We start from the raw sequence: 18,672 nt of genomic DNA, 5'->3' as shown, positions 1-18,672 counted from the left end.
GCACCGTGTTCACTTAGCCAGCGTATAGCAAACGAGTGTTAGTCAGCATCAGACGGTTCAGTGAGACCCATAAGGTACGTGAAACTATCCGAAGACATGGTCATTCCAGTCTGTGCATCTAGAATGTATGCTAGTTTAGTAACTATATTTTATGTGTACAGGGGTACGCTTTAAATCGAACTACAGCGACTTTGCCGCTATTTGGAATGCAAGAAATCACGTCAACAAACAACATCGCTAAAGGTCAGATAATAGTCGTATGACAGAATCACTTTTTCTGTATTGCGCTCACTCACGGTTCCAGTATTCAATATCACGTCACTAATACTGACATTATTTCTGTCACAATGAATATATGCATACAACCACTCGGGAAGCACGATTACTCTTGCATGAAGCACATGTAGATATCAGTGCATACACACCATCACAAACATGAAATGTGGTATTTGACAAAGTGGTAAACGCATGTTAGAAACGATGGCTATATTGTACAGCATGATGTAAGACATGTCTAATGATGACTTATTATGTATATTTTGTCTTATTTTTCTTTTCTCTTTTCTCAACTGTTCGTGCATGTCTTGTATCTATGTATGTGGGTACCCTGTTTTGTTACAATGTACATTTTTGGTTTATGTTTTGCATTTTTGACCTGTTATGTTTCACTTAATCCGATGTATTTTTGATTATGTTCATAATCCAATCAATATGGATGTTTTTTTTAATTGGACCACAATGTTGATTAGATAAGGCCCCGATGAAGGACTATTTAGTCCGAAATGCATTGGCCATCATGATGATGTTTTGCTTATAGAGAAGCAATGATAATAACTTTTGAAGATTAATGAATAAATTGGACAACTTACGCATTAAACAATTTCTTTATTGGAATACCAAGATAGTATAAAATTCGAAGAATCCCAACGGGATATTAGGGTGTGCGGCCCACACCGCAGGCAACATTGCCTAGGTCCTTTTTTCACGTAGTTCACATTTTTTGTGCTGTCACACGGTAGCACAAGTTAGTGGGCTGCACCCCACAAACAACATTGGAGTACTCATCATCTGCTTCAAGATTTAGCTAATTAGCAGTGCCCGCTCAATCCCTATCTGTTCCATAGTAACCATTGCCATCACATTGGCATTTGGCAACATCCATCTGTTATTTTGTTTGTCCACCCAACAACCCTCAGAATCTAATGCTGCTGGACCCTCGGACCATTGTTTTATTTCATCTGGAGTGGCTTCTGCTTGTATTTCTTTAACTGTTTTAAATCCGTCCTCTATCATGCGGGACACTCCTTCTGTTTCGACATACATTTTTGTGTGCAAATCAATGACAGTTTGTTTTGCGATTCGGTCTTTAAATGCGTTCCCTTTCCTACATTACACTTTATCTTTTTATGTGCTTCACATTTCATTATTGCTAATTGCTTGGGAAGCGCAAGTGCTGACAAGTCTCACTATGGAAGTGCCGTGTTGAATTTTGGTTCGATGCGACATGAGGAAACCCCTTTCAGCCCATAATCGACCAAAATTGTGGACCACCCCAAATTCATACTGATTGTCATGTATATATGTTTACACTGAGGTTTGCAGAAGTTTCACGTGCTCTGGTTAATGCTATTATTTCCGCAGCTTGTGCTGAGTTATGTGGGATTTGTTTGCTCTCTACAATAGTTTTCAGTGTTGTAATGGCATAAGCAGCAGTTGATGTGCCATTCGGTAATTTAAAACAAGAGCCGTCACAAAACAGTTCTCCATCTGGCTCTTTCCGTGGAGTATCAGTTAAATTAATTCTTCCTTTTGTCTCTTGCTCAGTAATCATTAAGCAATCATCTGAGAATTGTTTCTCACCCCCATTTTCATTGGGAGGGGGCATTAACTCGGCCAGATTTAGAGCGCAACATCTCTTAATTTGAATCTGCGGTGCAAATAGGATAATTTCATACCTTGTTAGTCTGGCGGATGTGAAATGTTGCCTCTGCGTTCTATTTAAAAGAACGTCTACTGAATGAGGTACCATCACTGTTAAGAGTGACCTAAAACCATACCCTCAGTTTGTTTTACTGACGCGGCGGCTGCAGCAACAGCTCCCAAGCAACGTGGCAAAGCACATGCAACAGGATCCAAGTTCAAGCCGTGGCCTTGCACCGTGTGCGGATCTAAAGCATAGAATACATTTGCAAAGCGTTAAAAAAAAGAAAATGGCCGGCATTACACAAAATGGACTCCCTATGGTTACATTCGGGTTTCTCGGATTGCGATGTTTGTCACATGATGCGATTCGCTTCTGGCCAACATATTATACGTATCATTCGGCTATGTGATTACTTTTTCGGTATAACAACTCAGCTCCTCACCACACCGATCCACTGCTAGCTTGTAAATTTATACGAGAGGCGCAACTTCCTCCGGTTTCTCCGGAGCTATGTGGGCTTTTGGAAGAACCGATCATGCTGAAAGAGACGGATGCAGCTTTTCGATCCCTTCCTCTAGGTAAGGCTCCGAGGCTCCGGACGGCCTAACAAATACATTTTATAAAACCTTTAAGACTGTGCTTTCCCCCTACTTCACAAAATGTTGTTTGGGCAGCGGGCACAGTGACTAAATCAATGGCTGAATTGGCCACAACACTGCTTCTGAAACCGGGGAAGGATCCTGTGGATTGTGCTTCTTATCGGCCTATTGCGCTGTTAAACACAGATGCAAAACTGTTGGGTAAAATAATTGCGGGTGGTTAGGAGGAATACTCCCATCGCTGATGAGGAATAACCAAACGGGGTTTAAACGTAACCAATCAACAAACGATAATGTCCGCCAAGCTATAGACTTGATTGCCTTGGCCCGAAGATCCCCGGGAGACTGTCCTTATTATCTTTAGATGCCCACAGGGCGTTTGACAGCATGTCCTGGGGGTATTTGGAAGCAGCATTAGAAGGGTATGGATTTGGCTCTTGGTTTTCAAAATTGATTCTCTCGAATTTTCAAATTCCTTCAACTAGAGTTAGAATGAGTAAGAGTTGATTGTTTTAGGTAAAGGCACCAGACCGGGCTGCCCCCTGTCGCCTCTTGTCTTCGCCTTGGTGATGGAGCCCTTGGCCCAACATATCCGACTCCATCCAGAAATTCTTGGCTTTGAAGTGGCGGGGCAATATCATAAAGTGGCTTTATATGCGGATGATTTGCTTTGTTTCTTGAACGATGCCCCCAGCTCTATTCCGCCTCTTATGGAACTCCTAGCTCGGTTTGCCTCGATCTCTGGCTTTGAGGTGAATCCAACCAAATCTGTAGGAATGGCTTTAACTGAAAATCCCTCTAGTTTAGATGACATAGAGGCAACATTCCAAATTCCATGGTCTGCTACGGATATCTCTTACTTGGGAATAAAACTGATCCCGACTTATGCTGCCCTTTATAAGGCGAAAATCCCTGCTCTACTTAAGGAAGCCAAAGAGTGGCTTCATCGCTGGGACTCTCAGGAGATTTTGTGGTTAGGCCGGGTTAGCACGGTCAAGATGTCCCTTGTCCCGAAACTTCTTTATGCATTTCATTCCCTGCCAGTACTTATTCCCGAGAATGAGCTCATATGTTATCTGAAGGGGGAAAAAACCAAGGGTCCCTTGTAGGCTCCTCACAAGAGGGAAAATGGTGGGCGGGTTGGGTCCCCCCTCAATTTCGCGCTATTATAAGGAAGCTCAAGTAGCAATGTTGTTAACTTGGGGAAACTTATTGGAGCCTCCCAAATGGCAAGAGATTGAACAGGTGATGGCTCCGTTCCCCCTGGCTCATTTTCCATTTCTCCCCAAGGAGGTTCAGAGATACCGAGGGGAGTTGCTACCCAACAGATTAGCCACACTCCGAAGTTGGGGCAGGGCATGCACACAGAGGGGTATTGTGTCAGGTTTGGGCCCATTTTCCCCCATCACCCAGAATCCTGCATTCACCCCGGGCCTAGGTGCCAGATCAGGTTTTGTACGATCGTACCGAAAAAAAAGGTCCGACCATACAAAACGACCGAAAAATACTACCACCAAAGGTTCGAACACCAAACGTTTGACCCTTTGGGGGTAGCATCGCAGGTAAGTAAAAAAAAAAAGACTGCAGGGTTCTCCCCCGCAACACCCCGCTCACTATACTGTGTGGCATAGTGAGCGAGGTGTTGCGGGGGAGAACCCCGCCGCACACCCGCAAAAAAAAAGAAACGGGGGCTGCAGGGGTGTCCCCCGCAACACCCCGCTCACTATGCCACACAGTATAGTGAGTGGGGGTTGCGGGGGAAACCCCTGCAGCCCCCGTAGTATGTAAGTGTGAAAACCCGGTCGGTATAGAATTTAAGGTTCTAGAGGGAGAGCAATCCCACAAATTATCCACATGCTACAGACTTTTAGAAAATGCTCCTTTGGAGGAGAAACTCCCTTCTATGTTGACTTGGGAGAGGGAACTGGGCTTAGCAATCGCAGGAGTCGTGGCAGCAGATTTAGCATAGGGCCCAGAAGAGTTCACGATGTACCATAGTGAAGGAGAACGCCATTAAAGTTTGTTTCAGGTGGTACTTGCCTCCAAGTAGACTTCACGCAATGCATCCAGGACATCCAGGTACAAGTGGATCTAGGTCACCTGGCCTAAGCACCACCCACCTTCTTAGCCCTGCCTCTTCCTTCCTGCTCTTAACTCTTAGATCAAGGGTGTCTCTCGCCCAGGCGTCCAAAGCGAAGGGCAGTCAAAGAAAAGGGCAATTCCTGTTTGGACCTGTTCGGACCAGGAGGATCCAGGGTCCGGCCCCCTGCTAAGACAGCAGGTAAGCATGCACCAACATGTGTTTACACCCTCTGTCCCAACAGGCCATCCCCACCCTCTCTGGTCCCCCCGTGTTGTTTCCTTGTGCCCCCCCCTTCCCACACACAGGAGTCTGTCCTGATGCATTCTGGTTTCACCATCACCGTTTTGTGGCCAATGCTGGATTTGACTTTTATGGACTTCATTGATTCACGGTGCGTCACCCTTTCTCAACTCTCATGCTGGACTTCCTTTGCATCTTGTACTCATGGTGGCCCTGAATCATGCTGTTCCCATCTTCATCGTGTATCCTGGCTTGCAACATTGTGTTACTATTGATTTCTGCAATTGTTTTCACTCTCCCCTCTTGCCTCTCCACTCTTTTTGACTGCTTACTCTCTGTTCTCTCCTCCCCTCCCCCTTTTCCTATCTCCTCCCCTCTTCCCCCTACTTTCTTCTATGCACTTACTCTATCAGAATTGTCCCTGGACCTAGTATGATAGCAACCTCGTCTGTCGCTCCCCCATCCCCTTACTGGTTCCTCCCCCCTACGTCCAGCACTCTCTGAAACGTTGACAGGCCTAGTACGATAGTCGCTTGTTTTGTTCCTGCCCTCCCTTTCTGCACCCCTCTCCCTCACCTTTTATTTTTCTCCGGCTCTACCAGAAATGTCGTCAGGCCTAGTACGGTAGTCGCCTGTCTGTTTCCATTTCCTTCCCACTGTCCCCCTCCCTTCCTTATCTATGTCTTAGCTCTTGCACTATCTGAAATGTCGTCAGGCCGAGTACGATAGTTTCACATCCTTACTGTTCATAGCCTGTAAGAATGTCATTGTATTTTCCCTTGTTCCCTCCCTTGCCCTGAAGCGCTTTGAAACACATTGTGTTAGGCGCTATATAAATAAACTATCATATCATGTTGGCATGGGTGTGGGGAACGGGGGATTTGGGCCACATGTGGTGGCACTGCTCAGTTATTCAAACATTCTGGTTGGAGTTGAGGTCTAAAATCAAAGAAATCACGGGATCTCTGCTCCCCATGGATCCAAGAGTGTTGGTATTGAGAGATGCACCAGAAGATGGGTCCTTTCCGATGACGGGACACAGGGCAGCCCTAATCTCTCAATTACTTATTGCTGCCCGAATCACAAGGCCTGATTTTGGAAAGCTGTGGAGGGACCACATATAGCATACTGGTGGGTAAAAGCATGGTAGCTACTAGGCCTGGAGAAACTTACAGCCATGTTTAAGGGGAAACTCCCTAAGTTAATGAGAATTTGGAGCCCATTTTTGGACTATGTTTCGGACAGAGAGCATATATTTTTTCAACCGCAACTTATGAGACACTTCATGAATGCTTGATGCTGACTTTATGAATTGATGGCTTACCGACTCCCTTTTTTTTTGTTGTTTCTCTCTCTTGGTTGTACTTCTCCTCCAACATTCTTGCCAAAGATTTAACTTTCCCTCCCATCAATTATTGTTGAATAATGAACTTTAGGAATATTCATGTGTGTTATGAAATTGAAAGAGGCACTGTGGAATGAAAAGGGAAATGAATTGGGAAGGAGTATGAATTGTTATACATCGTTATGTTATGCATTTATATGTATGAAAACTAATAAAAATAATTTTTTCAAAAGAACACTTTTTAAAGTCGGATAATCCAGAAATCACTGAGGAGAGCCCGGCAAGAGCCTGGACTTTTTCGACCAAGAGGAGTGCGATCTTGACCTTAATTCGGAAAGCTAGTAAGCTGCAGGTCCCGATGGAATTACGAATTTTAATGTGAAAGAAAGAACAGGTTAAATGGGTTAACAGGATGTGCGACCTCTTTGGGAAAATCAAGAGTGCAGAAAGAATATTAGCGTCTTGGACAAGTACCATAATTGTGCCAGTCTTTAAAAAGGATGAAAGGTCCAATCCTAATAATTATAGGGCGATCGCCTTACTTGATGTAATTGGCAAAATCTTTGGATCATTGATTCTAGATTCCCTCACGACCTAGAGCAAATAGTCAAAACACTGCGACCAATAGCAAGCAGGGTTCGTGAAGGGGATAGGGACTGCTCTGAATCTTTTTTTGATTAACATCCTAAAGTCCAGAGCTAAGAGGAAGAACAGCACTGAAATAAGTCTTGTGTCAATCGACTTGGCGCAGGCTTTCTGACACTGTTGACAGACAAACCCTATGGGCGAAGTTAAAAAACTGTGGCTGTCCGCACGAGGTTAGACCGTACTGGAAATTTGCCAGAACCCATTTGTATGAAGCAAGGCTGCCCCTAACCCCAGGTATGTTCAATGTATTCATATCAGACATCAGGAATGCCTTCAAAAACATCAGAAGCTTTCCACCACGCATAGCTGGAGTACCTATCAGTCGCTTACTTCATGCAGACGATCTGATTCTTTGAGATCAGACTCAGGTGGGCCTACAAAGGCAATTGGATGCATTGGTGTGCTATGTGGAGTCCAATGGCCTAAGAATAAATGTTCAAAAATCTAGGATCCTGACCTTTGGCTGAAAAAAAGGGCAAAGAGAATTCCTGGTACGTAAATGGGGAAAAGATCTTGAAAGTGGCTTCCTTAACGTACCTGGCCATGTGCCTAAATGAGAGCGCCGTCGACGCCCAGAGGGGAAACCCCGCTTCAAAGCAAGTCAAGGAACTTAGCAGCCCAGGCACGGTTGATACAGGCATGGCATTGCAAATTCATTTTGTCTCCAGTGAATTCATTTTACCATCTGAAAGTGTTGCCAATCTTGATTTGCGGTGCGAAGGCATCCTTCACTATGTCCGCCGGGGTCTGGCCTAAACTCAAAGGCATTTTTTGGAGAGGAGTTTTATCTTTACCTAATTGTGTCCCTATCCAGGTCATAAGGGCAGAAATGGGACTTTCCTCATTGTATACCCTTACAGTGTGGAAAACCTAGTGATTTTTCCATAAGTGCTTTATGGAAAATACTGAGGGAGGTTTTGTAGTCCTAAAGAAAGCCATGATTAACACAACCGACCAGTTATTGTTGGCCTGGTTGTCGGCTTGTATAGCTATACTGACGGACATGAATGAATCTGAAGCTAGCTTCTTGGTGAACCCAGCACTGGTAAAAATGAAGTTATAGGACCTGGACTGGATAGAGACACTGTAGAACAGGAGAAATTCTAAGCTCTATGGGAACAACTTCCCGGACATACGGTCCAGGGCCACGGTCCCAAGCTATTTGTCTAGATTACCTTGTCTAGGTACCTGCGTGGTCAGTTCATGCGCTTCCACCTTATTCTGATACCAGTGATGGAAGTAGAAAAGGAGAAAGAATTGCAAGACGATCAATGCAGACTATGTAAATCCAAAAGTGTCCTTGTACCACTTAACATTGATGTGCCCTGGCCTGAGAGACGTAAGGTCAAAGTGGCTGGGGCGTTTTTTTTTATCCCTTAACAACTCTTTCAGCAGAATGGTGGATCCGGTTAATGCTAGGAGAACGAGTTTCCTTAACACTGGCATTATTAGCCTTCTTGAACGAAGCATTTACGGTTATTGAGGAACTTAACTAGCGGAAAGTCGAATCTGAAGTAGCATAATGGATTTCCAGCTGAGGCTCTGTAATAGCCCATTTGAAATATTATCACATGTGAGACATTGGGGGTTGCCCCTGGTAAATTGATTGCACAATGTGAATTGTGTTTTTTATTATCTTTTAAGTTAACTGTTTTGTAATAAAAGTTTGTTTTTGAAACCAAATGCTAATAAATAAAAATGAAAAAAGAAGCTCCCTTACATGCCCATTTTATTCTTGGTGTGTATGCTGGCAATGAAAGCATATGCAAGTACTTGGACGTGAAAAGTACAATTCCATGGCACTGTCCTTTTCAGAACTGCTGCACCTGTCTCATTAAAAGTAAAATAGTTCTGCTTTTGAGTGGGTGACATCTTGCCATTCTTAGGTTTAGGTATAATGGAATAGAAACATGGGGTTGGTGGGCGTTTTTCCAACAGTGGGAGCTCTGCCTCTTTCTAGGGACTATAATCCCTTTGTCAAAAGCACGCTCAAACTCCTACTGTACAAGTTCATGCCGTTTTAGCCAATCTGACTTGTGCACATGTCTTATGAATGGGGTTGCTAGTCAGCGTGTTGGCTCATGCAGTTGCCAAAACACCCACTGCTGCTTAGAAGCAAATGAATCCGTGTTTCGAGACGGATTGTTAGTGGAAATCCAAATGTTCTGCCTTTACTGTCCCTTTAAAAGTATGGCAACCCTGTTTAAATGTGTTAATACGTTTATTAAATGAATTGCAGCCCTCCTGTGAAGTGTCTGTACAGGATGCTTACACTATTCATTATGCAAATGAGTCTAGATGACACAAACTCATATTTATTGCTTCCACACTCATTTATTGGGACTCTTAAGTACCACCTCCTTGAAACACTTGCGTATCGGCGCGTTATAAATGCCATATATCATATGGAGTCCTTCAGCCTGACATCTAGAGATCTACAAGCCTAAAGTGTGTTTGTTGAGAGTCCCATGCTGGCGATGTTATTAAGGATATGCACATTTTTCTCAATGCCAGTCTTTTAACTTGCTTCTCAAATGTGGATGCTTCTTCTTAAGAGAAGGTGTTTACAGTGAGAACAATTGGAAGGCATTTTTAGCTCTGCTTCTTGCAGTTTTCCAGCTCCCGCACTGATGGCGTTCCTAGCTAAGATTAATTTCGAGCTCCACTCCATGCGAGTGCTCAATTGAGACGCCATCCTCAAATAATTAACTTCTGCCATACTATAGGTGACGTGGTTTGTGTATTGCTCGTCAGCGGCAATGAGGCTTTTTCAGATCATTGAGAACACCAGGAATTAATGTGGAAAATGCCACTGATTAAACGGATAGAACTAAAACGGTCTAAAGAAAATGGGTTCCGCTAACCAGTGGCCGATTTAAGGAAAGTGTGACATTGATGCGCTTTAGGAACAAATGTTCCATGTATTGTAAGTTCTCTTTTGTACTGCTCAAGTTGTGTATTTAGGGGTATTGCTGGCTGTAAAAATTCTGGTCACCTCACCAGGTTTTGCTGACAGTAATTTATCCAGGATCACTCGACGTGTTCAAGTGGAAAAGCCTCATTTTCGCCTCTCGTGTTAATCCCTTCCAAGATGTTCTTCTCTGCTCTTCCATCCGCTCCCTCATCTCCTTCCATAATCCCCATTGATTTCACCTTGCCATCGCTACTCTCCATCTTTCATTTGTCCCCATCCTACTCACCTTAGATCTACTACTCTCATTACCTTCCATTCGCTCTCCCTTTCCCCACAAGGAAAACTGCCTTTGCCACAGCATGAAAAATGAACTCTTCACGGCAGACCCCTAGCAAAAGCCTGAGAGGTTAATTATAATAACCATACCCCGAGAATACAAGTTGTGTACCTTTTTATGATAAATGCATAAACTGACCTGGAAAAAACCCTGCACAAACCCAGACTCAAAGAGGAGCAAGACAAGTAGTGAGGAGACACCAATATACCAGTCTTCCCATCTGCTCTCCCCTTTCTATTTCATCCACACGCCCTTCAAATTTCATATCCACCCACCTTCCATCCACTTCTCCTTACCACAGTTCCGGGTTACCACCACTCCACCGTAACCCCACCATGTCTTTTTGGCCTGACTGGGGAGTTTGGAGAATGATGCCTGCTTTTCTGAGTGAGAACTGAACAAGGCTTGCAACCTTTATTCCATCTCTGCTACAGCGCGCTCCTACAATATGGCCATCAACACTGTGGTTACACCCAGTTGGCCACTGAGGAGGAGCTTCGGGTCTGGGCATCTTGTTGTGAAAGATAGACACCCCCAGAATACTGCAGCATGTAATGGGACATTTTGTGGCTCAATAAATGGCATTTTGAAGCACAAAATTGTATTTTTGCTGCATATTTACAGAACATTTTTAACTGAGTTGAGGGTGTCAGGAATGCTAGCATGCTGGAAACGGAGCCAGGATGCAAGAACAATTGGAAATGTAACCAATAGCATCACTGCGTTATACGCGTTTGGAAACAGCATCGCCTACTTTCTATGATACAAGTGAAGAGTCACTATTATATGTGGAGCAAAACTAGTCTATTAAACCTTAAGTGAGGCTTATTTGGAATAGTGTACACTGCGAACTGAAAAACGTCTAGACAAGTCTGGCAGGTCTTGCACAGTGAGATTAAATGATTTTGATAGGATCACACCCTTTGTTAAGGTGTTGAAGCCGAAATTCAAGTTGGTACACATATGTATTAATGTTAGGCTTTGAAGAGCAAAAATAAGTCCGTTTTATACAGATGACTTTAGGAGTGCTTACATCACATGATAAAACAATCTGATAATATATAGCTCAATGTAGAAACATGTTGATCAAAAGGTGCATTGGGGTCAGTTGTTTTGAATACTAAGTTGCACAGAAGGGACCACGTCTGTTTGCAATTTAGTGCAAAAGGTTCCCTGCATACAATGTTAATTGTTTCACCATCTAGTGGTAAAGTAAATAATAAAACACAAGCGAAATCAACTTTACCCTTCACTTTTCTACTATATGCTTTTACCACCACAGGAATCCATGCTGTTGAAAATTTAAGCAGATTTGACAGGCGGATCTGGAAGAGTAAGCAAAGGTTTTAAGTTTGCTCTGCTCTCCAATTTCAGCTGCCAAATTTGACAAAATCCTGTGACATAAAAGGTGTTGGTAATCGCTTTCACCACTTTTCCACTCCGTTGTACATGCAGAATTTACCCCATCTGATTGCTGCTTTATTATCCTTATCGTGACTGGAAGCATAGAAGTTCCAGTAGGCAAATTAATAAGAACCTACAAAGAATCTAACGACACAAATAAATAAAATGCATGGCAAGGTCATTGTTTCACACTGCTTGCCGCTTGTTCTGTAACCCCATGATATATAATCTCCCGGTTCTATGAAGAATTATCGAATATTTTTTGCCGACCTACAATTTTGGCATTCTTTTTTTTTTTTAATGACTTTTCCACTTATTTGACCCGAAATTCCAGGGGATGTGGGCGGGCCCACGTGTCTGTGGGCCACCCTCCCTTTAACTCTCCCTTTATTACCCCAATCCCATATACACCTTACCCCATTTTAACATCTGTATTTTGCGGCAAAAAATCTGTCTGGGGGGGGGGGATCAGTAAAAGATGGATTAATCAAAACTGTAGGTAGGCAAACGTGTGCTAGACCAATCTGCAAACAATCGTAGCTTATTAAAACCTTATCGAATCAGAGAAAAAAAGCCACAGTAATGGTCACTGATATTTATCTATTAACATAACTACTCACCGCCCATTTTAAAGGTCTTAGCAAGCAGGCCTTTAACAAAGATAAGATCTCTGTAGTGGGCCTCGTGCAGCCCTGGCTGTTTGCCTTTTAATTGAGATCGGAAGGGCCCTTGTCCGAGTGCTAAATGCGCCTCTACAAGGAGCTCATGATTTGATACTGTTTTCTCTTGCGTAGTATTTTATGTAAGCTCCGTATTCTGCAGTTTTTAATGCTTCGCTGATTTTCGTACATGTTAAAGAACATTATAGGTGATGCTAAAACTATGGTATTCGTGTGCTTCAGTTGCTATAAACTGAATACAGAAATGTCTGTATATCATTGTACCATTAATCAAACCTTTGTTTTATTGCAGACTCCTTTTACTTTGAATGAGAGATTTTCAACGCTGAAGGCTACACGAAAATATACAGCAGTGACGAACGGGGGACGGACAGTGACACTTGTTTAATGTTCAAGTTGATCCGCGGTTAATTTGACATTACATATTTAATTTGCAAAACGAAGGTTTATTTATGTTTTCTTTCCAAGTAAAGAACATACCACTGTTTAATAGACTATATAGTATTACACTTTTCTGAATTAAGGGTTAAAAATATTAATGTTCTGTGTACTTAAACCTATACTTTTTCTTTGTTGAATGGTAAGTGGGATTTAAAATGCAGAGAAAATATGGGATGGCAAAGGCTGAAAATATTGAAACAGCTTGCAGGCCCTCACTAAAATGTCAAGAAATTGTTGACTATAAGAATATAAATGGATATAATGTTCAAATTTCTGTTGTAAACCAAGCTACATGGTTTAAGAAATCTCAAAAGTACTTGTAACTCAGTATGCCACCAAAATATGCGCATTGGCACAGATCTTCAAGTTTTCCTTGTTTTCCTTATGTTGTCCATTGAATACTGAGAAATACAATGGTAATGTTACATTTGTACACTAAAACATACTTGACCGAGGAATTACATATTTTAACTGTGTAATCTACAAATATGATAATGATTGCATTTTGTGAGTTGATGGGTTGAATGATGGCATTAAAACGGATAGTGTCTTCAATTGTCTAAGATTCAGTTGCTGAGCATGTTTTGATGCAGTGCCAGAGAACTTCTGAAGGAAGATTGGCATTTCAGAGGGTCAGAGTTTGAAGAGCTGACAGTTTCTCAATATTGATATCAGTTGTGCTCTAGTGTCTCTGTGGAAAGGTGGATTGTGCACATAGACCACTCTGTTTTCTGAGTCCTATGGGTGCTCTTTGTCTTTTCTCATCACACAGGTTGTAAGCACTGATAACCAGATGTTGCTTCAGTGCTTGCACATCAAGTTAATTATTTAAAGCATAAAGTAACAGAACCATCACACACATAAGGCTGGCATGTATCAGTCATTTTTGTAAGTGGGAACTGAATCCGAAAATGTCATTGACCGTTTTTGTGCCTCTATATTCTGCACTACTAGTTATTTTAAACCAGTGTTAATTTGGGCTAGCTGGCATCTAGTTCCTTCATTCAAGCCTATACTTGGTTTGATCACTGTAATCTGCTTCTTGAATTGCACCTCCTAAAGCGTCCCCATCTAAATGGGGGCTTTCATTTAATAATTTCCTTCTAATTGCCCTTTTTATACTGGTCATCGTTTCACGTTTCCTCTGTTACATTGATGGACCGTGCAACCGTGGGCCATTGACGTTGATGCAAGGAAGGGAAAACATGTCCTAGAGAAAATAAAGGATCATTGTAATATTTTGAACAGATTGTTGCTGGTCCTTCACTTGGCAGTGGGATTATTTCAGGGACAGGATTGTGGTATTCTACAAGCCTTGTACTTTTCTCATTGGGGATCTGCGACTTGCATTTTCTTTTCTAATCCTTCCCACTATATACCTCCAGCTGTTGCTCTTTACATCCTCCCGTTAATCGTCCCCTCTGGATCGTAAAATATGCTCTACATTTTCTCGAACTTCTGAGATGTCTGCTGACACCCTTGTTTTTTGTACACATCTATTACTGCCTTGCCAGTCTCATTGGCACAGCCCTTATGTAAAGCATCCACCCCAAGACACAGTTCCTACTACCCTTGCCAACCTATGACGGAATTTGATTAAAGAAAGTAGATCCCGGTCTCTCTTCTGCCCTTGTTAAAATGTTTTGCCCCACCCGATTCTGGGTCAAATATTGGGTTCCTGCAACCCACGATGCACAACTTCTTTGTTTTGTCTGTATTGACTGCATTGGATTCCTGAATGTCATCCACAGACAGACAAGTGCGTTCATGGATACCCTCTTGGTCAGTTCACAGTATCTCGCCCAGGTCTGTTTCCCAGGAGGCCTTTATTTTGTTTACCGACAGAGTTTTAGCCTGTATAGCCGTGTACAGTCCAGAAACACTAGTTCCTGACCGTGTGGACAAGGCCATGAGACATGGGTGTGGTGGGGGCTCGTCTGGGAACAGTGGCCATCTAGCCTTGAAGGCCATTCTCATTCTGTGATATTGTAGAACCTTCAACTGGTCTCTCCCCATCTCTATTTTGAACTCTTCCAGTGTTATAAATCTACCGTTGGGGAAAATGTCTTTGATTTTTAAATTCTCCTTCCGGGTCCCATGTCTTCTGTACATCTAAATCGTATGAGGGTGCTATGCCAGGGAAGTTCCAGAACGGGGCCTCCGAATAATATGGTGTTTCCAATCCAAGCCTACGGTAGATCTTGGACCATGCGTGTACTGTTGCACTGACTGGATCAAATGGGTATTCATCTTTGCGTTTGTCTTTGAAGATGATGGACCTCAAGTCGGTTGGGCGTGCTGCGTGTTTCTCTAAACAGATGTGTGGTGAAGTGTCCTGGTCATCGTACCAGTGTGACAAACTGGGCCTGTGCCACCAGGCAATATAATTCGAAGTCTGGGGCAGCGATGCCACCCTTATTGTAGGGTTCCACCATTTTCCCCCATTTCATTCTGGCCGCCGCCCCCCCCCCTGCACCAGACAAACTCAACAACCATGGATCTAAGAGTATCGAAGAACTGTTTACCAGGCCACAACGGTATATTAGTGAATATATATAATAGCTTTGGTAAAATAACCATTTTCAATATCGCAACGCGGCCGGCGAACGAAATGGGAAACTTAACCCATAGACAGAGTTTGGTGGAAATCGTATTTAATAGTGAGTCATGGTTATCAGAGTACAGGGATGTCCTGTCTCCCAACACAATAATACCCAGGTATCTTATTTTAGTAGGAGACCACTGTAAACCTTGTGTGTTGCTTGGGCATCTAGTGGCAGAGGTTAGGGGAAAGATTCCGGATTTGGAACAGTTGGTTCTATATCGAGTATTCTGCAAACTCGTATATGGTTTCCATTGCTGGCCCCAGGTGCACATTCGGCTGTCGGATATACAATAGAGTGTCATCTGCGTATAATGATATTGACTGGGTCAGGCCAGACATCTTTATACCTCTCTGCCCTTGGTGTTTTCTAATAGCTGCTGCGACCGGTTCCATTGTAAGGGCAAACAGTATGGGAGAGAACGGGCAACCCTGTCTCGTACCCCTTCCCAGTCCAAACCATTCAGACATGGTGCGGTTTGTAAGTACCCTGGCACCCGGGTTGGTATATAATAGCCTTACGCATTTTAGAAAGTAGGGGCCTAGTCTAAATTTCTCGAGCACCATAAACGGGTACATCCATGACACCGAATCAAACGCTTTTTCAGTGTCCAAGGATACGGCCACTGCCTGGGCTTCGGGTTTGATCTGGGCCATGACCCCGAACAGCCTTCGGAGATTCAGTGCCGTTGACCTGGTGGGAATAAATCTGCACTGGTCTGGGTGTACCAGCGTGGACATGTTGGGTAGGAGTCTCGTGGCTAGGATTTTAGCAAATATTTTTGCATCGCTATTAATTAAGGATAGGGGCCGGTAAGAGGACATCTCATTCGGTGGACGCCTTGGCTTCAGGAGTACCGTTATTATGGCCTCTCTCATGGATGTAGGAAGGGTTCCCAACTCCATGGCCTCCTCCCACACAGACATCAATACCGGGGCCAGCTCTAAGTGGAGCTCCTTGTATAACTCGGCTCCCAGTCCGTCCGAGCCGGCTGCTCTCCCATTGGCTAATGATTTTATTGCCATCGTTATCTCGTCAATTGTTGGGGGCTGATCTAACAGTAATTTATTCTCCATAGACAATGTCGGGAGTGTAATATTGTCCAAATAATCTCTGGTGGCAGTAGCTGATTTCAGGTCATGGTTAGCATATAATTCTGATTAAAAATAGGTGAATTCTCTATTTATGCTTTCCTCACTTGTGGTGACTGTGTCATCCCCCCTCCCCCTATTATTCTGGAAATCGGTGTATGATGTCTCTCGGCCTTCAACAGGTTGGCTAGGGTTCGACCTGCCCTGTTCTCTTCGCCATATCAGCGTGCTCTGATTGGAGTTGCCATATATAGTAGTTCCCTAGTGGCTAGTTTATTAAACTCTTGTAGGTTACTATTGATATCTGCAAGGATGCTGTCTTCATGTGTGGTTGCACATCTCGTTTCTAGCTCCCCCAATCGTTTCTCTACTTCCGCCAGTTCCACCCTGACAGACCTCAACAGCCCCGTGGATTTAGAGATCAGGATCCCCCTCACCCATACCTTAAAGGTCTCCCATAGAGTTGCATATTTATCGACTGAACCCTTGATGGTTTCAAGGAAGAATTCTACCTCTGTATGTAGCGCATCTGCTACTGCTGGATCCTTAAGGATGTCAGGTGGCATCCTCCATCTCCTGACCAGAGGTTTCATATTTCCTAATGTCATATCTAAAAGGATGGGGGAGTGATCTGATAGGGTGCGGGGAAGTATTTGCTATTATCGATTTGGTTCATAAGAGATGCGGACCCCAGCCAGTAATCTATGCGAGATTCGGTGTCATGCACTGAGGAGTAGAACGAGTACTGTCTGGTATGCGGATGTAGTGTTCTCCAGGCATCCACCATTGTTAGTTGCGATAGGATGTATTGTAAGACAACGGATGTTCTTGTGGGGTTTCTGTGTTTAGAGGTGGAGCGGTCTAAAGTAATATCCAAGATGGTATTAAAGTCCCCTCCCCACAATATCTGCTCGCCCCCAGAGAGGCCCATCTCGTGAACCACATTTGTATAAAAATCAGGGTCATCCACATTTGGTCCATAGGTGTTCACTAATATTAGTTCTTCCCCAGCAATACTGCCCCACACTATGACATAACGACCCTGAGAGTCTATTTTGCTTTTCACAAATCGGAAACCAACGGAGGAGTGGATCAGGGTGAGTACTCCTCTTGCCTGTGAAGAGTATTCAGTGTAAAATCTGTGCTGCCCCCACCCTCTCAAGAGCTCAGCGTTGACTCTCTGGAGTGCATGTGTTTCTTGTAACATGATCACCTGGGGGTGGTGTCTGGTGACATATGCTCCCACCTTGCTCAATTTAGCGTGATTTGTTCAGACCCTGGACATTCCATGTGAGAAGTTTTAGTTTCAGCCCTTGACCCGTCGCATTAGTGTGTGCCATGTCTGCAAATGTTCAGTGTGTCTCTTGTTTTATTGACTCTCGGAGGCGCTTCATGTGCTCCGGCGCGACCACAATTTTTAACTTGTAGGACCCCTCCAACTGGATCCCAGAACCTCAACCCCCACCCCCATTTCCACATAGCTCAACGGAGCTAAACATCTTGTAACATTTTGGCCACTGACCCACATCATCTCCCCCAACTTGACGATGCTGCCCTTCAATTTTCATTTCCTTAACCTGAACTTTCCTGAGGGTCGCCTGTTGTAGCCATCTGGCTAGCCCCCGGTGGAGGCTCACGGCTCGATTAACCAGAAGTCTTTGTTCAGACCATCCATGCTAATGTAGCTTTGTTCTTGTGGCGGTAGGCAAGTTGCTTTTTCAATCTGTAGGGTCACGTCTCTCATCTCCCGGATGCGGTCTCGCATTTTGGTCGATCACTCGATTTCCGGGAGGCAGCGGGATAGAAGCTTCCACATACGCCATAGCTTCTGTGGGGTTTTCGAAGAAGTGAGCTCTTTCCCCATGTTGTATTCTCATTTTCGCCGGGAAGATGAGAGCATATGGTACGTTGCGCATTCACAGTTGTTTTTTAACCATTTCATAGGACTTTCTTTGTGTTTGTATATTGGCCGAGAAGTCCGGTTATATGTGGATTCTGTTTTGCTCATAATGTAAAGTTCCTTTCTCGCGGGATAATCTAAGTATGGTATTTCTGTCCCTGTAGTTAAGGAGACGTGCGATTATGGTGTGGGGGGAGCCCCTGGCTTCGGAGGTGGTGCTAGGGTACGGTGGGCTCTCTCAATTAGAAAGCGTTCCCAGGATGTCTTTTAACAGATTTTCCACTTATCTTTCCATGGGTCCCTTACCAAAGGTTTCCGAAACTCCGACAATCCGTATGTTGTTTCTCCTAGATCTTGATTCGAGGTCTTCACACTTATTTTGAGTTTTATGCAGTTCCGTTTTGAGTTGGGCTATGTCACGGCTATGTTGTGAGATCGCATCCTCATTCGTGCATATCCTGTT

At 43.7% G+C, this 18,672-nt stretch overlaps 1 protein-coding gene across 3 annotated transcripts in view; it reads left to right on the top strand.

Moving 5' to 3' along the window:
• The window catches only part of LOC138481024 (UAP56-interacting factor-like), an 802,147-nt gene extending 788,977 nt beyond the window's left edge, over positions 1-13,170 (top strand). For all 3 annotated transcript variants that reach the window (XR_011274186.1, XM_069612875.1, XM_069612876.1), the window contains one exon: positions 12,467-13,170. Coding sequence is in view for 1 of the 3 variants with exons in the window: in XM_069612875.1 (XP_069468976.1) it covers positions 12,467-12,562 (96 nt within the window). In the remaining 2 variants the exon portion in view is untranslated. The remainder of the gene's footprint in view (positions 1-12,466) is intronic.
• Positions 13,171-18,672: the final 5,502 nt, after the last annotated feature.

This window comes from Ambystoma mexicanum, chromosome 5p (assembly GCF_040938575.1).
Source record: "Ambystoma mexicanum isolate Mex_15411 chromosome 5p, UKY_AmexF1_1, whole genome shotgun sequence".
In the NCBI taxonomy this organism is placed as follows: domain Eukaryota; kingdom Metazoa; phylum Chordata; class Amphibia; order Caudata; family Ambystomatidae; genus Ambystoma; species Ambystoma mexicanum.
Note: the sequence above shows the minus strand (reverse complement) of the source record. Positions and strands in the feature narration are given on the sequence as shown.